At 48.0% G+C, this 24,294-nt stretch overlaps 1 protein-coding gene across 1 annotated transcript; it reads right to left on the minus strand.

Moving 5' to 3' along the window:
* Positions 1 to 252: 252 nt before the first annotated feature.
* LOC308515588 (antizyme inhibitor 2-like) lies at positions 253 to 9,083 on the minus strand (the record flags this gene model as incomplete). The annotated part of the gene is made up of 9 exons (XM_081086096.1): positions 253 to 277; positions 776 to 993; positions 1,887 to 1,987; positions 4,172 to 4,319; positions 4,887 to 5,052; positions 6,569 to 6,703; positions 7,530 to 7,702; positions 8,179 to 8,352; positions 8,901 to 9,083. 9 exons carry the CDS (start codon positions 9,081 to 9,083, stop codon positions 253 to 255), a joined length of 1,323 nt encoding a protein of 440 aa, XP_080942222.1.
* Positions 9,084 to 24,294: the final 15,211 nt, after the last annotated feature.

Consider the following 24,294-nt stretch of genomic DNA (forward strand, 5'->3'; position numbering starts at 1 on the left):
AGAATAACACCAGTTTCTCAAGCCTACCCCACTCCAGGGCTCAGGGGGTAAGAATCCTAAGTGTGGAGTCATCTGCCCAGAAGGGCTCACCTCTGTTTCAGGCCAACATTGGGGAAAATTGCCTCATCATTTCTGAAGCAACCAAACCTCTGCTTCCCACATGTCTCTTCCCACCCCACCCCCACTTCCGCCCAAGCTTTCCCAGGTGGCGCACCAAGTGTCTGGAACCCCTCCATTCTGCCATGTCCCAGCTTAAGGCGCAGTCTCCAGCAGGCTCCTGTGGAAAGGTTGTACCAGTAAAGGGGTGTTCTAGAAGCCCCATCACCATGGGGAGTGAACCCTAGATTGGGCTAACAGGAGACCCTTGGGCAGAGCCTGTGGGGGAGCCTGAGGCTGGTAGGGAAGGGACTTCGAATGAGGAAAGCCGGGAACACCCACAAATGGTCAGAGCAGAGTGGGGCCTTGGCCAAGAATTAAGGGTTACGGGGGCTTTTAGGATGTCAGCTTGTGGACACAGAGGGGTCTAAACATCAGAGCTGTCACAGCTGCCCAGGTGGGCTGCCTTGGACTTATATGGGTAATGGGTGTAACAAGCAACCCCACAGGCAATGTATGTCAGTTGGATGTTTTCTGGGGCCAGTGTGTGTGTGTGTGTCAGCGGGAGGGGGGGGGGGCGGGGGGGGGGGGTGTCATTATATTTCCTGGACCTGGGAACCCAGAGCTTAGCCTTCAGCTCCCTGGGCCAAGTTCAGGTCCTTTAGCTCTCCTCAGATACCTGAGCTCAGGTCCCATCATGTAGCAGATGGACGCAGGCGGGAAGCCATTGAAGGTGGAGCTCATGACTGAACTGTAGGCGCCCATGAAGGGGAAGATGAGCCAGTCACCCACGTCCAGCTCAGGCAGCTGCACCTCCTCATTGTAGAACGTGTCAAAGGCATCGCACGTGGGACCATAAAGGATGCAGGGGAAGAGGGGCGGCTTTGAGCAGAGCTCCTGCAGGGACACAGTGTGGGGAATCAAAGAAGGAAGAGCTTCTACTCCAACCCACCCTCCCAGCCCATGCCCTCGGCCAGCAGAGCACCCCCAGGCACCAGCAAGTACACTGGCAGTCCATCACACCAGCCAGTCCCTATGTGACAGGCACTGCTCTTGACCGGCCCACGTGGAGCTTATATTCGCTAAAGTGACACATCCTAGCCCTGCTAATTCTCAAGGCCACACACATGGGGCCTCCGTTCCCATCTATAAAAGCAAAAGATTTCAGTCAATAATCACTCAAAATAGTGGGTGAAACTCAGCAGCCATTGGAGTCCCATTGGAGGAGGTTTAACAAAGGATTGATGCCAAATCCCAACCCAGGAGAGGCCTGATTCCCATTGCCTGGGCATTCGGCTCGGCATCAGGGTCCTTGGAAGCTTCCCAGATGAGTCTACTGGGAAGCAAGTTGGAGAACCTCCATTTCCTAGGACTCCTGCATCTCCAGCATTCAAGGGTTCTGCACACACACACACACACACACACACACACACACACACACTCACACACACAGTGCATACCGAGAGATCACATGGAAACGCAGAGGCAAACAGATGTGCACACACACCCACACAGGACCATGTACCCATCTACCCATCTGCCTGCACAGGTGTCAGTCATCATGCTCACACAAAAATGCACTCACACAGAAGTGTACATGCAAATACAAGCAGGCTTGCCTGTGCACATCCTTGTACACGCACGGGGTATGACAATCTACAAAGCCATGTGTAATCTAAGACCCTGCCCCCTTGCACCTCGCAGAGGGATCGCTGCCTCACAGGGAAAGGGGCTGAACTCACTGCTATCAGGGTCTGGGAGGTGCCAGAGTCACACAAGGGTCCCCTTACCTTCACCACAATTGGCATCCTGGGGACATGATCCCTGAGAAAGACGCGAAAGGTGCCATAGTGGCCCTCATTGAGATAGTACAACAGTTTCCGGTGGCCTCCTGGGAGAGGGGAGAGGACAGGACTGTGCTCAGCCAGGTCTCACCACTGATGGTCAACAGTGAGGTCCGCACCCTTAGGACCGGCCCAGGCCCTCTGCCCAGCACTGGATAACCCTTGTGTCCTGCTTCAGGAGCGTCACCAGATCCCCTGCCAGATTCGGGCCTGTTCTCTGGGCTCCCACGGCTCCTCTGCCCCACCTGCACCTCATCAGAGTGCTGGGGCTGCTACTGCCACTAACAATGATTGTACAGGTAACCCGGGCATTGTTCCAACCTGTGTGCACATATTAAATCATTTCATCCTCCTAACAACACTCTGAGTGGGAACAATGAACACTACTCTACATTTGAGGAAACTGAGCCTTGCCAGAAGTTACACAGGAGAATGGGGCGGGGCTGGGATTAGTGCCCCTGTCAGTGCCCGGCTCTCACAGTCAGAGAGCAGCGTAATTGTCATCTCCTTCTAAATGCTCTGCCTCTGTTGATGCCTCACTGAGCACATGGCGACTTCTCCCCAGCTCCATCACACTCCGAAGTACATTGAGCTGATGCTCACCTACAGCCCCAGACTCTAGGACATGAACTACTACCAACCACTTTCTGAACAACCACTCCTAGTCCAATCTTCGACATTCATTTCCTTAATCTTTCCAATTGGTTTCTGTGGGCACTGGGGCCATTCCATACCCTTTGAGCATTTAGATGTCCAGATCGTTCTGATAATTGGTTTTCTCTCCCTGGGTCCCCTCACCACCACCACCACCATCTTCTCCTGGTGTGAGTCACTCCTGTCCCTGTTCTCTCTCAGCTGCCTGCACTGATCCAGCCTCCTGCGCCCACTGCCCCACTTGTCCCTAAGCCAGTTGGTCGTGGGTTAGACATGGCAGCCCTGAGGCTGGCATGTCTGCAAACACAAGGGCACCAGCCTCTCGGTCAGACAGACCTGGCGCCGCTGTGCATGAGCTAGCTGTGCAGCCTTGGACAGTCACTTCCTCTCTCTGAGCCTCCAGATCTCTGCCTGCAAAATGGGAATGGCCCCAAACTGCCTCACAGGAGGGCTGAGCAGAAATGAGGTAAAACAGTACTTGCTCACATAATAGATCCTTAATCACTGGCAGCTCATGCTGTTGTGAAGACAACAATGGTAAGCCATAATATGCATAACTCAGGCTTTTCTTAAATGATGGCTGAAATCATATGCCCCAAATCACAATATTCTCTAATGAGATGCTTTGTGAGGAAATGTAATTAGTGGACTCACGTGCCTTTAGGGTTACAAAGGTGTGTGCAGGGCATTTGTCCAAAGGATAAGCAAACAGATTAAAATGACTTAGAGCCCGGCTGTCATGCCTTAGTGGTTGAGCATGAACCTATGACCAGGAGGTTATGGTTCGATTCCTGGTCAGGGCACCCTGCCTGAGTTGCAAGCTCGATCCCCAGTGTGGCATGTGCAGGGGTCAGCCAGTCAGGGATTCTCCCTCATCACTGATGTTTCTGTCTTTCTCTCTCCCTCTCCCTTCCTCTCTGAAATCAATAAGTATGTATTTTTAAAATAAAATAAAAATTATTTAGAAATACTTATATGATGGTCATAACATTTCAAAGTAAAGGACACTAACCCAGAGGGTGAGTCTCTTCTAGCTCATCATGAACTAGAGTTTCCTCTTAGCTCCCTTTGTGAGGACAGCAACCCCACCCAACTCTGTCCCCCAAAAAACCAAAAATCAAAAACTCTCCTGAGATGGCTGACTCAATATCATTTACTGTTACCCTACAAATGTCACCCTCAAACTCCAGGCCATGGTACCGACAATATTTCCTTCATATGTTTGTTGTAGAAATACTATTTACTCACTAAACTTAGGTTCTAAAACTCCGTGCCTGTTAGAAAATGCTTGCTTGGAAACAGTAAGGTGCATACCAGCAGGGGAGGCTGTGGCCCATGAGCTGTGCCCTCAGACTTCCCCTCCAGACACAGGAAGAATAAAGACCTTCAATGCCTCCCTCCAGGCTCTCTGAGAACAACACAGTATGTTTTTAACAGGCTCTATCCTGTAGCTAAATGAAAGCATGTTTCCCCTGAATGAGGAACCCAAGGTGGAACTCAAACCCTCTGCCCCTCCTGCCCACAAGGCCTGGGGACCCCTGGACAGAGCGCGCCCTGCCCAGTCCGGGCCCACCCACCTGGCTGCAGCACAGCCTTCTTGGCGATGATGTTGACAGCGGCCACGCAGACAGGTGCCGCATAGAAGCGGCCTGGCTCCGCAATGACTTCAATGCCGGTCCCCTCGGGGAAGTCCTGGGCCAGGGCAGCATTGATCACTCTCGCCATCTGTGGGGACAGACCCGAGCCCTGTGAGGCCAGTCCCTGTGCGGGGTCTTTCCCTGCATCTTCCCTCTTCATTCCCCTGACAGCTCTGTGGGAAGGTGTCAGCATCCCCTTGTGCAGGGGAGGAAACAGGTCAAGACTGTGGCCCAGAGGGGACAAGTGCCCGAGGGCACAAGCCTAGTGACCAGGCTGTAGCACCATGAGATCTGACTTGGAAACATCGAAATCAATACATGATCAGCAAAGGGAAACTGTCCCCTTGGTGTGGGAGATACAGTAAGGAAGCCTCTATCTGACTGTAGCCTTAGCAGGGGTAGTAACCAACACGCCTATAGAAGGTTCAGAACCGCATGCTCCCGCCAAACACACACACACACACACACACACACACATACACACGTATATGCGCACATGCCATGCATTTAGAGTCAGAGACCTCTCAGCCAACACAAAGCCCAGCTACATGCAAGCACAGGACTGAGTTTAAAGAGCTCCTTGTACACAAACTCACACTCTGTTTAATAAACCCAGGCTGCGGCCCCCAGATGCCCTCTCCTCCTCCCCTCTTACCTCCTCAAACTCCGGGTCAGAGCCCTCCACTCCGGGGAAGCCCCCTCCAATGTCCAAGAGGCTCATGTCATGCCCGACCCCACGGCCCATCTCAAACACCCGCCGGCAGTCGGCGATGGCCTGTGCGAAGCTGTGGGGATTCTGGCAGGCTGAGCCCACGTGGAAGCTGAGCACAGGTGCAGTGACAGGTGCAGAAACACACGAGGAAACGCAAGGGTCAGCAGGAGGAGATACACATTCGGAAACAGCCACACAGGCACAATGTGAACCAGTATGGTCACACACATAGGGACACGCATGACTACATGGAGCTTGTGGGCACCCACAGGAACCACATCCTTGGCTGTGCACATGGGGACCCCAGAGACACACAACACATGACAGACTGTGAGTTGGGCTCTCGTGGTTGTGTGGTAGTCACCTCTCTTAGCTACCCCTCCCCAAGCCTCGCAGCAGGGGTTCCTCTACTTTTCCTCCTTGGAGTGCATGTGACCTGAACCTCATATCTCAAACAATCCACCAGGGGGCACAGAGGACTCAATCAGGCGCAGATGGGGTGAGGTGAGGGAGGACGCTCCTCAGGTGCAACATTCAAGGGGAAACCAAAGCACTGAGCAGTCAACATGAGTAACCTTCATGCACTATCTTATATAATAAAGACGTAATATGAAAATTGACCATCACGCCCTCGCACAAGATAGCCGCCCCCATGTGGTCACAAGATGGCCACCCCGATGTGGTCACAAGATGGCCACCACAAGAGGCCGGCAGGGGAGGGCAGTTGTGGGTGATCAGGCTGGCAGGGGCGCGCAGTTGGGGGAGACCAGGCCAGCATGTGAGGGCAGTTGGGGGCAACCAGGCCGGCAGGGAAGGGCAATTGGGAGCAACCAGACTCACAGGGGAGGGCAGTTGGGGGCGATTGGGCCAGCAGGGGAGCAGTTAGGCATCGATCAGGCTGGCAGGAGAGTGGTTAGGGAGTGATCAGCCAGGCAGGCTGGCGAGCAGTTGGGAGCCAGAAGTTACGGATTGTGAGAGGGATGTCTGATTGCCAGTTTAGGCCCGATCCCACAGGCAGTCAGACATCCCCCGAGGGGTCCCAGATTGGAGAGGGTGCAGGTTGTGCTGAGGGACACACCCGCTAGTGCACAAATTTTGTGCACCGGGACTCTCATCTATATATATTAGAGAGAGAGCAAGAGCGAGTGAGAGAGAGAGACCTCAATTGGTTGCCTCCTATACACACCCATTAAGAGATGAAACCTGCTGATGCAAAAATATCTATGATGAATAAAATACAACAACTTTAAAGACAACATTAGTTAACAGTAATTGGATCCCTAGGAAAAAGAAATATCAGCAATGCAAATCCTGTCTCAATTTAAAATTTCATATTCTCTCATCATGGATTTTTTCTGCATTAACTTTTTAAATACTGTATTAAAACATTATTTATCTTCAGTACAAAGTTTTCAGCATCCCTTTAAATTTTGCACCCAAGGCCAGTGCCTTGCCTGCCCCACATGCCCAGCAGCTGACACCCACCTCCTCTTCTGAGGACCACAGGGAGCCACCGGAGGCCCAGAGGGATCACACTGACCCCAGGGCACCAGGGAGTCAGAGGTTGAGGACAGGCGTGGGGACCAGGAGCCCTGCCTCACAAGACAGGAAGTCCGTGCTCTTACCTGGCTCCCACCACAGTCAGGCCTAGGTCTCGGGCGGACTTGAGCAAGTGACCACACAGCTCCAGGCTGGCCCCAAACTTGGCGCTCATACGGATGAGGCTCTGGCTATCCTCTGTCCACAATCGGAGGACCAGCCTGGGAATGGAGGTGAAGTGACAGGCGTTCTTAGACACATGAACCTCAGGCCTGAATGCTTTTCTGCCCCCACCCAAACTCCCTCCAGCCTCCCTCCACCCCTGCCTCGGTTTTCTGGACTGTCCAGCCATGGAGATCCAAGGAGGGAACACACTACTTTTTAAATTTTTTAAAATATATTTGTATTGATTTTAGAGAGGAGGGGAGAGGGAGAGCGAGATAGAAACATCAATGATGAGAGAGAAGCATTGATCGGCTGCCTCCTGTACGACCCTTAATGGAGATCAAGCCTGCAACTGGGGCATGTGGCATTGACATGAATCTAACCCAGGACCCTTCAGTGCACAGTCCTGACACTCTATCCACTGAGGCAAACCAGTTAGGGCTACACTACTTCTTACAGACTTCTACCCAGGCAAGAAAAAGCAGGGAAAAGATAAAATTATAAACATCTCTTCAGCAGACCTCCTGTCACAGGATCAGAGACATTAAGTTACTTTCCCAAGAACACACAGATGCAACAAGTAAGTCAGAAATATGACCCCTGGTCTTCCTGAATCCTATGTGAGTGCTTTTCCCACGAGGTTGCTGACTCCAGTCCCCTAATGCCAGGCTCTGCTGGCGACTCTGCAGACACAGGAAATCTTTATTTGACAAGAGTGGGCACCAGGGAGGGCACTGGGACACCTGGCACTAATTCTTGCTCTTTGCTGGTTGGGCATCCCCTAGTCACCACGGAACAGCCTTCATCTCCTTGCTGAGGCACAAGTCAGTTTGCCAGAACTTCCTCCCTGGCCCCACCTGCCTGCAGCCCTGCTGGTCTCACCTGGCCCCAGGGTGGTGCTGGGCCACCTTGGTCAGCTCCTCCTCACTGTCGAAGGTCAGGAGCTGCACCCCATGGCGGGCAGCATACTGCAGGTAGGAGACCGGCTTGCAGGGGTGGGCATAGATGATGCGTGAGGGGGCCACGCCCAGGCCCAGCACCTGCTCCAGCTCCACCTGCCATGGGCAAAGCCAGAGTAAGGGGCTGCCTCCCTGCTGCCCTGCTTTCTGGGCACAGGAACCACAGGCATGAGGAGCTGTCCCCTACTGAGTCCCTACTGTGCATCTGGCACAGTGCTGGGCACATATTGTGCTACTTAAGCTTCTAGAATGCTCTGAGGAACATATAGTTGAACCCATTTTAAAGGCCAAGAAACTGAGGCTCCAGTGAAATGGCTGGGCCAGGACAGAACGGGGTCTGGGGATTAAAGCACATGTTCCCTCCACTCCTCAGCTCAGGCTGACAGCCCTCATCACCTAGACCAGTGGAAGGTGCACCACTCCCAGTTCATTCATTTATTCTTTCACAAACAACTGGGCACCACACACATCAGCCACTGTTAATGGGCTGCTGAGACACCTCGCAACTGGCCTTTTCCCTCCAGGAACCGTCAGGCCTATGAATGAGGAAACTGGCTGCGGGCCCAGCTCACCTGGCTGGCACAGTCAAAGCCGGTGCCCAGGGCGGCCAGGACACGCAGCACCAAGGGGCTGCTGTTACACTTCACGGCATAGAAGGGCGAGACCCTTGGCAGGGCCTGGCAGAAGGCCTGGTGGCGGCGGGCCAACACTCCCAGGTTGGCCACCATGAAGGGGTCTCGGTGGTCCTGCCAAGGCAGAGAGACAGGCAAGATAGGCTGGGCATTGTGTCATTTCAGAGAATCCTCACAGGGTCTCCATGTGGCAAGTACTACTGTTATTCCAGTTAGGAAAAGAGGAAACTGTGGCTCTAAAATCTCTTTTTATTTTTTTCCTTTTTCGTGAATACATTGGGGTGACACTGGTTAAAAAATTATACAGGTGTCAGGTGCACTACAATATGAATCTTTTTCTCAAGGTCAATAGCAACTACATGCCAATGGTAGGATTTGATCCTTGATCTTCTAACTTTTACAACAGGAAGACAAGAGGGCAGCAAGCTTTATAGACCAAATGGGTGCCAGGACTCTCCAACCCACACCTGGATCGCTTGGCACAGGGTGAAATCCCAGGAGCTGGTGGGGGACTAGAAGGGGACAGGAGAACTACCCCATGCCACCAGGGAACACAGCTATTCAGTAAGACCTAGTAAACTGACTAATAAAACAAAGTCATATTTTGTCCCCACCTAAGTAGGGACTGAGACCCACACTCTGCCTCCCTCCTCTCCCCTCACCGAATCAGAGAGCTCCCGGATCCTCCTCAAGACCACCTCCATGGCAGATTCCTCAGGCCCCAGGGGGACGATATCCTTCATCGAGGAGCTTCCAGGGTGCCCTTCGTTCTCCTTCGAGTCCATGAGGGTGGTGCTCACCCCTGACTGTCCATCAGAGCGCTCTGCCAGGGACACTCCCAGCATCCTGGAAAGGCCTTGCACTGAGGACACTCCTCCCTCCTCCTCCCAGCGGCCTGCTGGCCAGTGGAGCCAGAGTTCCTAGGCCAGTAAGTCCTCGGCCCTCCCATGCAGCCACATAGAGATCCATGGAGCCCTCGTGAACTTTCTCATCTGTGGATGGACCATTGGCCAGGCCCAGCCTGCTTCAGGGACCTAGTATGAGACCAAACAAAATGCACAAAATTGCCAGGCCGGTGTTGCTCAGTGGTTGAGTGTTGACCCATGAACCATGAGATCACGGCTTGATTCCACAGCAGGGCACATGCCTAATTTTCGGATTTGATCCCCATTTGGAGCCATGCAGGAGGCAGTGGATTGATAATTATCTCTCATCATTGATGTTTCAATCTCTCTCCCTTCTCTCTAAAATCAATAAAAACATATTTTTAAAATGATACTCAAAACATGCACCTACCATAGATGGTTGGCCTCCTCTTCCAGGCTCCTGCACACACATGTTCCCATTCACAGATGAGAAATGTGACCCACAGAAAAGATAAGTGCAGAGTCCACGATCTTTAGATTATAGGGCTAGCTGGGACCCAGGGGGTCATCTAGCCCAACATTCCACTTTACACATGTGGACAAGTGGCCCAGAGAGAGGAAAGGACTTGCCTAAGGTCACCAAGTGGTTGGTAGCTGAGCTGGGACTGGCACCTGGGCTGCCTAAAGCAGCCACTGCACCTGCTGCTGGCCACCCATCCCTGAGAATTGAGTGAGGGCCACCTACAGCCTCAGTCCTTCTGTTTCAGCAGGTGGGGCTGCACCCATGGGCCCCACTCCACCCCCAGACTCACCTGGTGCCGATCATCACCTGCTTCTTCAGGCCCAGCACAGGGGACCAGGACCTGTGGTGTCTTGGGCTTCAGGTAAATCCCTTTGGGAAGAGCAGAACTCAGCTCAGATCTCAGGACAGGTGAAGAACCTGTGAGGCTGTCCCTCCAAACCATGGCTACCTCGACCCACTCAGCCAAAACTTCCCAGCTCTGAGTGGGCCACACAACAGGACCTCAGGGTGAGGTCAGACTCCCATTATAAGTGAACACCAGTGATGATCAGAGTAGAGAGACCCTGGAAACACAGTCACCCACCTTCCCACCTCTAAGATGGAAACACCGTGGGCTCAGAGGTCTTCAGACAGATCAGCAAAGCTGGAGTGGAGCTGGGAGTGCAACCTGACCTCAGACTCCAGCTGGTCTCTCCCTGTGCTGTGTCTCTGTGCTCCCTGCACATTTAAATATCTGACTGGGAGATTCTCATTGGATAGTGAGCCCTCTGAGTCACCTGGTGTCCAGTCACACCCCCACATTCTCACTGCCCTTTCTCTCCATATGGGTTGCTGAGGTCTTACTCTGACTTGGTCCACCCAGGATCAAGCATCAGGCTGAGTCTCTGGACCTGCCCTAAGGTCAGCCCAGGCCAGGAAGGGGAAGTGATAAAGATCTCAGGGAAACAGAACCCAGGCCTTCAGCCCTTCTACCTCTGTGACAGCTTGAGGAGGGAGGCATTTCATCCCCTCAACAAAGCATGTGGGGATACAAATTAGCTTTGGAGGGATATTGGTCAGGGTGGTGGTGAATATAATGTCATTATTTAGTGCTTACTCACCACCAAGCGCCCTGCCAGGTATCAAATCATTCAACACTCACAAAACCTTATGGATATAGTTGCAATTATCTTACAGGTAATGAAACCAAGGCACAGAGAGGCAGGATAATAATACAATCTATTTACTAGGATCACAGAGAGTGCATGAGATAATGCATGTAAATCTCATATCTAGCATCTTCATATTACGGGTTAAGAACTCATGAAAGTGAGAGAGAAAACCAAGTTGGCAGCCTAGGTAAATGCCAGGACTCGCTGCCTCTCACAACCACATCAAAATTGCAACTAAAATACAGAACAACCATCATGCAGGACCGCCTGAACTCTGGCTAAATGGATGTCTACAACTAGAGATTTAAAGAAGCACATCCAATAATGGTAGGAAGGGTAGAGGCGTGAAACCGGCTGTTCCGACACCCATGTGTGGTGTGTTTTCAATCAGGAGGATATCTTGGCTGCAGAGGCCTCCCATGAGGAGCAAAGGCTCCCAGCCCCTTTTCCATATGAATAGCCTGTCCCCTCAGCCCAGGATTCCAGTGCTGTGATGAAATCTCCCTATAACTTTGGGCTATAAAGACAAGCTGGGATTGTAGCTGAGTGACATGGAGGCTGTTGGAGACCCAGGCAGTTCCTCTTAAAGGGCTGGCACACAGAATTACTCAAACTCACTTCCTCTGAGCTCCAGTGCTGGGGCAGCAGCTTGAAAGTATCAAGGGACATATGGGGAGTAACTAAATTGGCATCAGGACAAGAACGCCAAGACAACTTTCTCCTAGACAAAAGTGCTACAAAGGTCACTGTTCCTGTGCTGAGGCCTCCCCTGCTGAAGAGCTGACTGGCAGGCACTATATCTGAGTTTCCATCAACCTGCCTCACCCTGTTCACTCTACCCTGGTGATTCCCTGAGACCCTACCCCACCCAATTTCCAACCCTACCCAATTTGCAGCCCCACCCAAGGGTCCTCAGAGTCTTTTCCATATGAATGGCCTGTCCTGGCTCAGGCTTCAGACTTTCTTAAAATCTCTCAAGCAAGCAGCAGCTGGTATCAGCAAGCCCCATACCACTCAATAAGAGGCTCCATTTCCGGCACTAGCAACAGCCTGCCTTCCCTCACAGCTTGGCCTCTTCTGGGTACTTCTAAACCCAACACAAGTAGCAGCCATCTGCAGATCATTTTGTATCTCTGGTTAGGTGGTCCCAGGAAGGGCAAAGGCAGTGGCTGATTTTGTACATCCAGAGGGGCCCCAGAGCCTGTGTACCCAACGGACAGCTTCAGACCATGCCAGATTACAACTCTACACATCCATGAGCAATACACTTAAGGGACAGACTCAGAGCACCAAAGCCCCACGGAAGCAAGTCCTGCTCCATGGGAGTGTCTCCTGCATGGCATCTCTTCCACTGTAGTCACAGCTAGAACTCACAGCCAATTGGCCTGGAGGTCAATTCCTTCCAGCAATGCTAACAGCAATCAAGGCTCAACTACAGCAAGACAGTACACACAGCTCACAAAGCAGAGCCCCTAGAGTGCCCAGCTCAGGTGATGGGGGAGGCTGAAGCACTGGGCCCTACAGGACACCTACTACACAGGCCATTCTACCAATTCCAGGAGACATATAAGCTCTGCCTAATACATAGAAACAAATGCAAGGAAGCAGCCAAAATGCAGAGGCAAGAAACATGTCACCAATGAAAGAACAGAAGAAATCTCCAGAAAAAAATTAAGTGAAATGGAAGCAAGCAAACTACTAGATGCAGAGTTCAAAACAATGGTTATAAGGATGCTCAAGGATCTTAAAGAGAGTTTCAAGGGACTTAGTGAGAATTTCAAAGAAATTAGTGAGAACATCAAAGACAAAAAAAGGACCAGTCAGAAATGGAGGATACATTAACTGAAATTAAGAATCATTGACAGGGAATCAACAGTAGAATAGAGGATTCCAAGAATTAAATCAGCGATTTGGATTATGGGGAAGCTAAAAACACCCAACCAGAAGAGCAAAAAATAAAATAAAATAAAATAAAATAAAATAAAATAAAATAAAATAAATATGAAGATAGTGTAAGGAGCCTCTGGGACAACTTTAAACGTACCAACATTTGCATCATGGAGATGCCAGAAGGAGAAGAGTGAGAGCAATATATTGAAAACCTATTTGAAGAAATAATGACAGAAAACTTCCCCTACTTGGTGAAAGAAATACACTTATAAGTCCAGAGAGTGCAGAGGCCCACACCAAAACCCAACATAATTAAAATGCCAAAGGTTAAAGACAAAGAGAGAATCTTAAAAGCAGCAAGAGAAAAACAGCTAGTTACTCACTAGGAAGCACCCATACGACTATCAGCTGATTTCTCAACAGAAACTTTCCAAGTTATAGGGAGTGGCAAGAAGTATTCAAAGTGGTGAATAGCAAGGACCTACAACCAAGATTACTCTACCCAGCAAAGCTATCATTTAGAATTGAAGGTCAGATAAAGAGCTTCACAGGCAAGAAAAAGCTAAAGGAGCTCATCACCGTTAAGCCAGTATTACATGAAATGTTGAAGGGTCTTCTTTAAGAAAAAGAAGAAGGAGGAGGAAGAAAAGGAGGAGGAGGAAGAGCAGGAGGAGGAGGAGAAAAGAGATAAAAATATGAACAATAAAAAATGAACGACAAATACATATCTACCAACAATTGCATCTAAAAATTAAAATAAATTGCCCTAGCTGGTTGGGCTCAGTGGATAGAGCATTGGCCTACAAACTGAAGGCTCCTGTGTTTGATTCTGGTCAAGGGCACATACCCAGGTTTCGGGCTGGATCCCCAGTAGGGGGCATGCAGGAGGCAGCCAATCAATGATTCTCTCATCGTTGATGTTTCTCTCTTTCCCTCTCCCTTTCTCTCTGAACTCAATAATAATATTTTTTAAATACATAAATAAAATTAAAATAAATGAACAAGAAATCTAATGAACAAAATAAACTGATGAATAAAATAGAACCAGAGGCATGGAAACATGGAATAGACAGAGGAATCCCATCAGGAAGCAGGGAGAGGGGGTCAGAAGAGGCAACTAAAAAACTTACATGCATATATTCATTACCTAAGGACACAAACAATGAGGTGGTAAAAGCCTGGGGCAGGGTGAGAACAGAGTGGAGGGGAGTAATGGGGGGAAAAAGGGAGATCTCTGTAATACTCTTGACAATAAAGATTTTTTAAAAATAACTCATTAAACTAGTTTATGATAATAATAATGTTAGCATGATAAGGAACTTAGAGATCATCTACACCAGCAATTTTTAAACTTTTTGCCTTAAAAACTAAAATATGGACCCTACAGTGGATATTTGTCATGTCTTGTGGCTGCCCACCATCTATGAACACCCCTCCTCCACTCCCTCCCCTCTGCCATGGGGAAGCAAGAAATGGACCTTCCCAGACTCCTTTGTAGCAGGCATGTGTGAGGATGCGACCTGGGCTCTATCAGATTCATTTGCTGGCATGAGGATCAACCCGTTATAAAAGTGACTGCAGCAGGCATGTGGGTAGTGGTGAAGTAATATATATAAATATCTACTTATATAAAAACCATGGGTGGTGTTCATCACATCCAGAAGAACAGCTGTGACCAACCTGAAGGAAGTCAGTTCTACAGGGGTTGCCCTGGCAACGTCTGTGCCCTCCCCTAAGCTGTTTCCTGGAGCTGTTTCTTCTAAGGGCGGAGTTTGAGGCAGGAACCCACCCTCGGAATGTGGACCCACTGAATCCTGGGTCAATTTGCCAAGGGCTGCACCCTCCCCAGCTGTTTCCCCGTGTGGCCTGAGGGAAGAACCCACCCTCAGAGCACCAGGAGCGCCCAGCAGCAGTCCTGGGTTGCTGAGGTGGAGGCCATGGCATGGTAGAACTCTGGGTCTGGCCCAACAGGGGCCATGGCTGACCTTCAAACCAGACCCTGACAGTACAAAGGAGGGAGCCCCATTCCTCACAGAATCCACTGTTGGATAGCTTGCTGTTAGTGGCCTGCCAGCCAGGAACCCCATTCTCCTGCACCCCGGACCCTGACAGGAAAGAGGAGAGAGCCCCTTTCCTCACAGAATCGACAGGTGGCCCGTTTGCTGTCAGGGGCCTGCCAGCTAGCAATCCTATTCACCTGCACCCTGGCCCCTGACAGCAGGGAGGAGAGAATATGTTTGATGAATCCATTGATTCCATAGATGATGCTGAAAAAGAAAATTTTCCCATCGAATTTTTTAATAGTATTACTCCTTCGGGAATGCCGTGTCATAAATTAAAATGGAAAGTGGGTGTAATCATCATGCTATTGAGAAATCTCAATAGTAAATGGGGTCTTTGTAATGGTACCAGATTTATTATCAAAAGATTACGACCTAACATTATCAAAGCTGAAGTATTAACAGGATCTGCAGAGGGAGAGGCTGTTCTGATTCCAAGAATTAATTTGTCACCATCTGACACTGGCCTCCCATTTAAATTGATTCAATGACGGTTTCCCGTGATGCCAGCATTTGTGATGACTATTGATAAATCACAAGGACAAACTCTAGACAGAGTAGGCATATTCCTACCTGAACCCATTTTCGCACATGGTCAGTTATATGTTGCTTTCTCTCGAGTTTGAAGAGCATGTGATGTTACAGTTAAAGTTGTAAGTACTTCATCACAAGGGAAATTAGTCAAGCACTCTGAAAGTGTTTTTGCTCTTAATATGGTGTACAGGGAGATATTAGAATAAGTTTAATCACTTTATCAGTCATTGTTTGCATCACTGTTGTTTTCATATCATGTTTTTGTCGTTTTTATATCATGCCTCTGTTGTTGTTATATCCTTTTGTTACTGTTTATTTATTAATGAATTTATATATTATTTTCATATACATTTTACTAATTTTCTTTCATCTCTCACACTTCTATTATAGAGAAAGGGCAAATAGCAATATTAAAATATCTCCACTAAGAGCATTATGCTAAGTGAAATAAGCCAGTCAATGAAGGAAAAATACCACATGATCTCACTCATTCATGGATAATAGAGACCATTATAAACTCTTGAACAATAATAGATACAGAGGCAGAGCCGCCTCAAACAGATTGTCAAACTGCGGAGTGAAGGCCGGGGAGGGTTGGGGGGCAGGAGGCAGGGGGGTAAGAGATCAACCGAAGGACTTGTATGCATGCATATAAGCATAACCAATGGACATAAGACACTGGGGGGTAGGGGAGGCCAGGGGATTGTCAAGGGTGGGGGGGAAAAAAGGACACATATATAATACCCTTTGTAATACTTTAGGCAATAAAAACAAACAAACAAACAAACAAAAAACATTTTAGTTATATAAAACATTAAAATAAATAAATAAATAAATAAATAAATAAATAAATAAATAAAATATCTCCACTAATTAATTGCTTTTTAAAAATATATATTTTATTGATTTTCTACAGAGAGGAAGGGACAGGGATAGAGAGTTAGAAACATCAATGAGAGAGAAACATTGATCAGCTGCCTCCTGCACACTCCCCACTGGGGATGTGCCCGCAACCAAGGTGCATGCCCTTGACAGGGATCGAACCTGGGACCCTTGATTCCGCAGGCTGATGCTCTATCCAGTGAGCCAAACCGGTTAGGGAAATTAATTCCCTTTTAATGTGCACGAATTTCGTGCACCGGGCTATTAGTATATATATAATATATATGTGTGTGCAAATTAGGCCGGGACTCAGTAACGGGTCATGACCAGACTGGAAGAGGTTGCATGTGCAGGTGAGACCTAGAGCAGAGACAGAGACAGAGGCAGGGGGGCCTACCTGAGCAGGCAGCAGCTCGGGCACCCTGGAGTGGACACAGGCAGGGGGTCTGGGGGGCACTGCAAGTCAGGCACAGGTCCCGGCCCCCTGCGGGGTGCCTCCTCCCACAGTGGGAGGTGGAGCGCCTCCTCGCGCAATTTCAATCGCACGCTGGGCCTCTAGTAGTTAATAAAATTATTACCTGTCTCATCTGAAATGATCTGATCTCCTAGAAAATCAGGTTTTGGGGACCAAATGTTTGCTGACATAGAATGGCACGAAAGGCACATATTGGGGGTGGAGTGACATCTAAATGTATGAGAGAATTTAGAGGAATAAAAGAATAAGCTCAGAGTCATCATTTATTGGCACAAACATGATCAGAGAACCAGGAACTATCTATGACTGAACTATGAAGAATCCCTCATCTCTTGTAGCTGAAGAGATAAAGAAGCCAATCACAAAAACTAAAATCAAAGCTTAAGATTATAAATTGTCACATTACAATGCCAGTTAAATTACAGCCTTACTTCACACACACTCACACACACACAAAAGATATCAAATGACCAACAAGCACATGAGGCGATATTCAACATGATTAGTCATCAGAGAAATGCAAAGTAAAATCACCATGAGATGCCACTCATCCTCGCTAGCATGGCTAAGATGAAAGAGGCTGGCAATGCCAAGTGCTTTGGAAGATTTAGAGCAGCTGGAACTCCCATTCCTGCTGCTAAGACCACTGGAGAACCTCTTTGGCAGCATTTACTAAAGCTAAGCATACACCTACCCTATGACTCAGCAATTCCACTCTGAGTACGTACCCAGAGAAGTAAGAAATGCCCAAAAAAATATATCCACCAAAAATATGGACAAATGTTCACAGCAAGTCTATTTACAATATCCCCAATTGGACACAATCCTGAAGTGCATCAACCATAGAATTGATAAATTAATTAATGCCTATTTCTTTTTTTTAATTATTAATTAAATCTTTATTGTTCAGATTATTACATTTGTTCCTCTTTTTTCCCCCCATAACTCCCCTCCACCCAGTTCCCACCCCACCCTCCTCCCTCACTCCCCATCCACTGTCCTCATCCATAGGTGCACGATTTTTGTCCAGTCTCTTCCCGCTTCCCCCTCACCCCTTTCCCCAAGAATAGCCAGTCCATTCCCTTTCTATGCCCCTGATTCTATTATAATCACCAGTTCATTCTGTTCATCAGATTATTCACTTGATTTTCAGATTCACTTGTTGATAGGTGTGTATTTGTTGTTCATAATTTGTATCTTTACCTTTTTCTTCTTCTTCCTCTTCTTAAAGGATACCTTTCAGCATTTCATATAATACTGGTTTGGTGGTGATGAACTCCTTTAGCTTTTTCTTATCTGTGAAGCTCTTTATCTGACCTTCAATTCTGAATGATAGCTTTGCTGGATAAAGTAATCTTGGTTGTAGGTTCTTGGTATTCATCACTTTGAATATTTCTTGCCATTCCCTTCTGGCCTGCAAAGTTTCTGTTGAGAAATCAGCTGACAGTCATATGGGTACTCCCTTGTAGGTAACTGACTTTCTTTCTCTTGCTGCTTTTAAGATTCTCTCTTTGTCTTTTGCTCTTGGCATTTTAATTATGATGTGTCTTGGTGTGGTCCTCTTTGGATTCCTTTTGTTTGGGGTTCTCTGCGCTTCCTGGACTTGTAAGTCTATTTCTTTCACCAGGTAGGGGAAGTTTTCTGTCATTATTTCTTCAAATAGGTTTTCAATATCTTGCTCTCTCTCATCTTCTGGCACCCCTATAATTCGGATGTTGGTACGCTTTGAAGCTGTCCCAGAGGCTCCTTACACTATCTTGGTATTTTTGGATTCTCTTTTCATTTTGCTTTTCTGGTTGGGTGTTTTTTGCTTCTTTGTATTTCAAATCGTTGACTTGATTCTTGCAATCCTCTAGTCTGCTCTTGGGAGTCTGTATAATATTCTTTATTTCAGTCAGTGTATGCTTAATTTCTAGTTGGTCTTTTATCACAACCTCGAGGGTCTCATTAGATTTCTTGTAGATCTCATTAAGTTTATCGGCAGTTTCTAGAAAATTCTTGAAAAACCTTAAAAGTGTGGTTTTGAGCTCTATATCCAGTAGTTTGCTTTCCTCCATTTCTGTCATTTGTGTCCTTTTTCTTTGTCTCTGCATTTTTTATGCTTCCCTGTGTTGATAAAGTGGTTTTCTGTGCTGAGTGTCCTCTAGGGCCCAGTGGTTCAGCCTCCCCAATTACCTGAGGAGGACACTCTTGGTGCACCCCCTTGTGGGATTTGTGCACAGTCTTGTTGTAGTTAGCCTTGATTGTTGTAGTTATCACTGGGAGGAATTGACCTCCAGGCCAATTGGCTGTGAGAATCAGCTGTGTCTGCAGTGGGAGAACTTCTGTGCTGGAGACACCCCTCTGGGGCAAGACTTGCTTCAATGGGGCTTTGGTGCTCACTGAGTCTGCCCCCTGAGTGTGTCCTTTATGGTTTTACGGAGCTGCAAACTGGATGGTCCCACTCTGACCTCTGGATTTCCTGGCTCCTGGATCTCTAGGGAGGTGCTAATCTAGCCTTTGCCTGAGGCTATCCAGCAAAAGCCTCCCTACAGAACTTGGGCGGGGCGGGTCCCACGGGATCAACAGGGCGGGGCTAGCAGTTATGGCTGCTCTCAGTCTTGCCCTCAGAGGCTCTTCTTCTCAGTGTCCCGGTAATCACTGCAAGTCCCTCGGAGAGAAAGCTGCCCTCAAGTTCCGACCAATGCCAGACAGTCCCGCTTCTCCCGTATAAGTCTGGGTCCCTAGAGACTCACCCGGAACTGGAGCTCAGAGCCTGAGACTCCCTCCAGATTGAAAACGACAACCGTGCCCTCAGCTGCCAGCCCGCTCCTCATGCACTCCGCACCTTAGTATTTTACTTCCGTTCTGCGCCTCCTCTGAGTCTCGGTATGCTTTTCTCTTTCCTTCTAGTTGTAGAATTTCCATTCAACCAGCATTCCTGTGGTTCTGGATGATGTCCATTCTGTCTTTTAGTTGTATTTTTGAAGTGGTTGTTCGAGGCAGCAAACTCCAGTATTTACCTATGCCGCCATCTTGGTTTCTCCCTCATGCCTATTTCATGGAATACTACAAACCAATGAAAAAAGATGTAATGTTGTATATAAGCCAAACCAATGGACATGGACAACGGGGGGATGGGAGCATGAGTTTGTGGGGGGGGGGGGAGGTTGGGGGTTAAAGGGGGGGATGAGGACACATTTGTAATACCTTAACTAATAATAAAAAAATATATATATGAAAAAAAAAGAAAAAAGATGTAATGCAAAAAAAAAAAAATGAGTGAATCTCACATCACATATCTAATGTTGAGCAAAAAAGCCAGGCCCAAAATAATGACACACACACACACATACATACTTTAAGATTCCACTGATATGAAATTCAAACCAAGAAAAGTAATCTATGCTGACGGTACTCAGAAGCGTCAAGACCTCTGAGTAGCTGCCAGTGACAGGGAGAGGGTGTGAGGGGGGCTCTGGGTGCTGGGAGGGTTCTATAGCTTACAATCTTCATCTCTATCTTATATACGTAATCTTCATCTTTTTACATATACATACATATATATGCATATATAATCTATATTCATATATATATGTAGTATAAATAGTTACTCATCTGTACACTGACTGATCAGGCCTCTGATCTCATGTGAAAGTTGAAGGATTGACTTTAAAAGACAGCATCTAAGAACTGTAAGAAAGACATATGTGAAGATTTAAAAGTCTCAGAGTATCTTAAACCCACAGACCCATTATGAATCCCTTGTCAGCACAAGTAACCTTTAGTCCTGGACTGATGAGGCCCTACCCCACTGTCTAAAGATCTTTTCAGAAACGGGTCCAGGGTTCAAGCAATAGTCACTCTCTTCATGGACCACCCCACCATCCCCCAATGCCTCAGGTGCTTTAACAGAACCCCCAGAGCACTCCAATTACCAAGTCAGACCCTAGGAAGGAAAACTGACATGCCAACATGCTGGGGTCCAACCCCAGCAGGTCCAGGGGTCCCCAAAGGTGTGGACGGAGTCAGCGAAGAAGGAATGACACAGAGACAGTGTTCAGTTGATCAGCAGCCTAGCCAGGATCTCTAGCCAAGTTCTGGTCAGGATCTCCAGCCAGGTTCTGTGTCCATATTCACTTGCTAGGTTCTCCAGCCAGGTTCTCCAGCCATGTTCCCTCGCTAGGTTCTCCAGCCCGGTTCTGTCCAGGTTCTCCAGCCAGGTTCAGTCACCAGGTTCTAGTCAGGTTCTCTTGCCACGTTCTATCCAGGTTCTGTAGCCAGGTTCTGTCTCTAGGTTCTTCAGCCAGGTTCTCTCGCTAGGTTCTGTCTCTAGGTTCTGTGGCCAGTTTCTGTCCAGGATCTTTTGCCATGTTCTCTCCAGTGAAGTTCTTCTGTCTCTAGGTTCTGTGTAGGTTCTGTGTCTAGGTTCTGTGTCCTGTTGTCTTGTTACATCTGTATTTATACCAGTTGATTCCAATCCTATCAATCTCTATCCCAAAGGTTAGGGCGTTTCTTATCTCCATTCCAGGGAGTAAAGATTATGTAGCTTAAGCATGATTGTTCGTAGTTAAAGTGATTAATTACCCACCTGGCACTTAGTTAAGGGGTTTTATTCCCTCCCTAACTTCAGGGGAAAATCCCTACCTGGGGAAACAACCTTTCTCAGAGAGGTGACCTTGGTTAAAACACATAGTGCCAAGAAGGTGAGCAAACATATTAAGAACAGTATGCCATATATGCCAGGTCCCTTGAAACAGCAAGGATGGACTGGCTCCTGGCACCAATATAATCTGAAGGTTTTAACTACTTCACATGAAGAAAACCTATAGAATCTGTGTGGGAATGAACGCTGAGGTGTTAGACCTGGAAGGGAGGAATATCATTTAAGATCAGACCAATTATTCATGAGCTCTTACCCATATTCTGCCCTCTATGCACGAGCTCAACATCTGGAAGTTGTTTGAAATGTTTGTTCAGTCCATCACCTGAACCTGAACTCAGTGGCAGCATGGGTAAATAAATGCCATAAATTCCCTCGTCATCTAGAGGAAGGAACCCAGAGATTTAGAAAGAATATTCACACAGTTCACTCACCACCTAACCATGAGGTCAGAAAACACAGCTTCCCCAAAGACTGAGAAATGTATTGAGAATCACATCAGTGAAGGGAGCATCGGCATCTTTGAAAAGCACCGTGTCAGCCAGAGATAAAGAGGGAAATCCTGCCCTTGAATTGGACTCTCTGTTTTCAACGGGAAAGATGAGATGAGGTCCTGGAGCATCATAGAAGCCAAGTAACAGTACTCCCCCAGAGATGATAGTGGAATCAGAATGGTCAGGTTTGCAGGGGTCAACAGTGTGGCGCATGGACCCTGGGCTCTCTAGGACAACAACAGGAGTTCAGCCTACTGAGACCCCATCTGATCTGTTTAACACAACAGGTAACCAGGTATACCGATGCCTTTCAAAATAATAGGCAAAGACAAGAAAAATATTTCATGTAGTCATAACACAGTAAGAAGTGACAATGGATATAAGCAAAATTGTGATAAACTATATAGGAAAGACTGAATAGAGTAGAGAGATCTAAAAGAACTAAAGTTCCTATTTAAAGCAGTAAGTCATGAAATAGGACCACTGGCTTATTATCTGGAAATAATGGTAAACACCCAAGGACCCTGACAGAGTTTAAACGATGGCTTCTGGGGCAAAACTAAGGGGAAAGGAGAGTGCTCAGGAGTCTGTTTTTAATGAACCTTAACCATACCAGGCAGCACTCAGATTTGAAAGTCTTAAACCTTAAAGGCTAAAGGTAGTCACAGATGGCTTACAGAGTTTTGTTTTTCTCACATGTCCTCTTCAGACGTCTGCAGACCGGCTCACAGGACCCAACCTAGCTCTTCCGTAAGCCCAGTGCCTTTAGATTCTATTGTCCGGGGGACCGCCTTTGCACCTAGAAAGTTATGAAACATGGCCCAGGTCACAACGTGAGTCACGGTCACAGGCCAGTAACACGTTGGGCTCCTTTGGCAGGCGGGGTCCCATGAGTGTCCTTGTGCAGTGACTCTGTAACCTAAAGTGACCCTGCAAGGAGGCTGGAGACAGTCATCCCAGAGGGACGACCCCGATCCCTCCTGCCCGAGGCCACCCGTGGAGCAGAGTGAGCTCTCCCGGTTCCACCCAAGAAGGACTTGTGCCCAGAGGGAGGTTACTGTCCTTGTTTTGTGGATGAGGAAATTGAAATCAAAACAGGATAAATGACCTGCTCAAGACACACCACTGATACCAAGCCGATAAGGACCCCAGGCCTGACTCCAGAGCCTGTGCTCTTATGGCGCTGTGAAAAACATATTGAGATTTGAGAAATGGGGTCTAAATAGCAGCTGCTTCATTGGGTTATTGTGAAGGTCAAATAAGATGCCATATACAGAACCCATAGGACACTTGTTGACACATCATAAATCCCACATAAGTTCTTTTTCTTTTTTTTTTTTTTCGATCCTCACCCAAGGACATACTTAGAGAGAGGAAGCTGAGAGAGAGAAACATCAATGTGAGAGTGAAACATCTATCGTTTGCCTTCTATACTCCCCATTGGGGATTAAACCCCAACCCAAGCTTGCGCCCTGACCAGAATGGGATCGGCAACCTTTGGGTTGCTCAACCAAGTGAACCACACCGGCTGGGAGCCTCACATGTTTTAACTCCTGATGGTGACAGTGATGCCAGTGGTGTGACCTGTTGAGGCTCTCTTGATACCCAATGAGGCCTAATGACACTTCTGAAGGAAGGTTCAAGGCTCTACGTTTGCCATAAAGTGCCCCAAGGTGTTCCAACACCTTCAGTTTTCACAGATGCAGAAACGAGGCCTCTGGCTGATATTCCTAGGTCTCCTTCCCAGCCTGGAAGGTCTTCTGAAGATTCTGAAGCAGGTGCCTCCCTGGGAAGGGGAAAGACCGCTGATTGCCTTCTGGAAAAATGCAAAAGATGCCTGTCTCCTCCATGACATAACTCTCCATGGCAAGCTGATTGCCTCTGGGAGCCACAGGGGAAGCACAGAAAACACTGGGTTTCAATCTGCCCTGAGGCTGAGCCTCCCCTGCACCAGATTCGGGCGGGCAGCTCTGCCACAGCAGGCCTCACAGCGCCATGGAAGTCCTGAGATCAGGAGGAAGGACAGTTGGCTGCTTTCAACACTTTCATGGTGAAACCAAAGAGAGCAAGACCATGGAGAGAAGCACTCGTCATGTTAACCCATCTACAAACATTATGAGGGCATCTATTCTGTACTAGGCACACAGTGGGGCAGGCAGAGAGGCAATCAGAATCTCCTAGTGAACTGATGAGTGATGTGTTTTACATCTCATAGAATACTCGGGAGGGAAGACACACTCTACGTGGAGGAGCTGGGAGTGTTCCTCTTGAACTAGACCTGGAAGAAAGACTGGGGCTTGTTAAACAGATAATAACAGGATAATTATGTTAAAGAGCTAATGATAATGTCAGGCACTTTGCATTCATTTTATCAACATGTCCCAAACGGTACGCATGACCTTTACCTCCAATATGACCCCTGCCAGCTTTTCCATCTCAGTGAAAGTTACTGCCAAGTGCACAAGCCAAGAAATTCAGACTCGTCCTTCTCCCCAGCTCATTCTCTCTCCATCACACATCCCACTCCCCTTTTCCCTCA

This window comes from Myotis nattereri, assembly GCF_964212035.1.
Source record: "Myotis nattereri genome assembly, chromosome: 3".
NCBI lineage: Eukaryota > Metazoa > Chordata > Mammalia > Chiroptera > Vespertilionidae > Myotis > Myotis nattereri.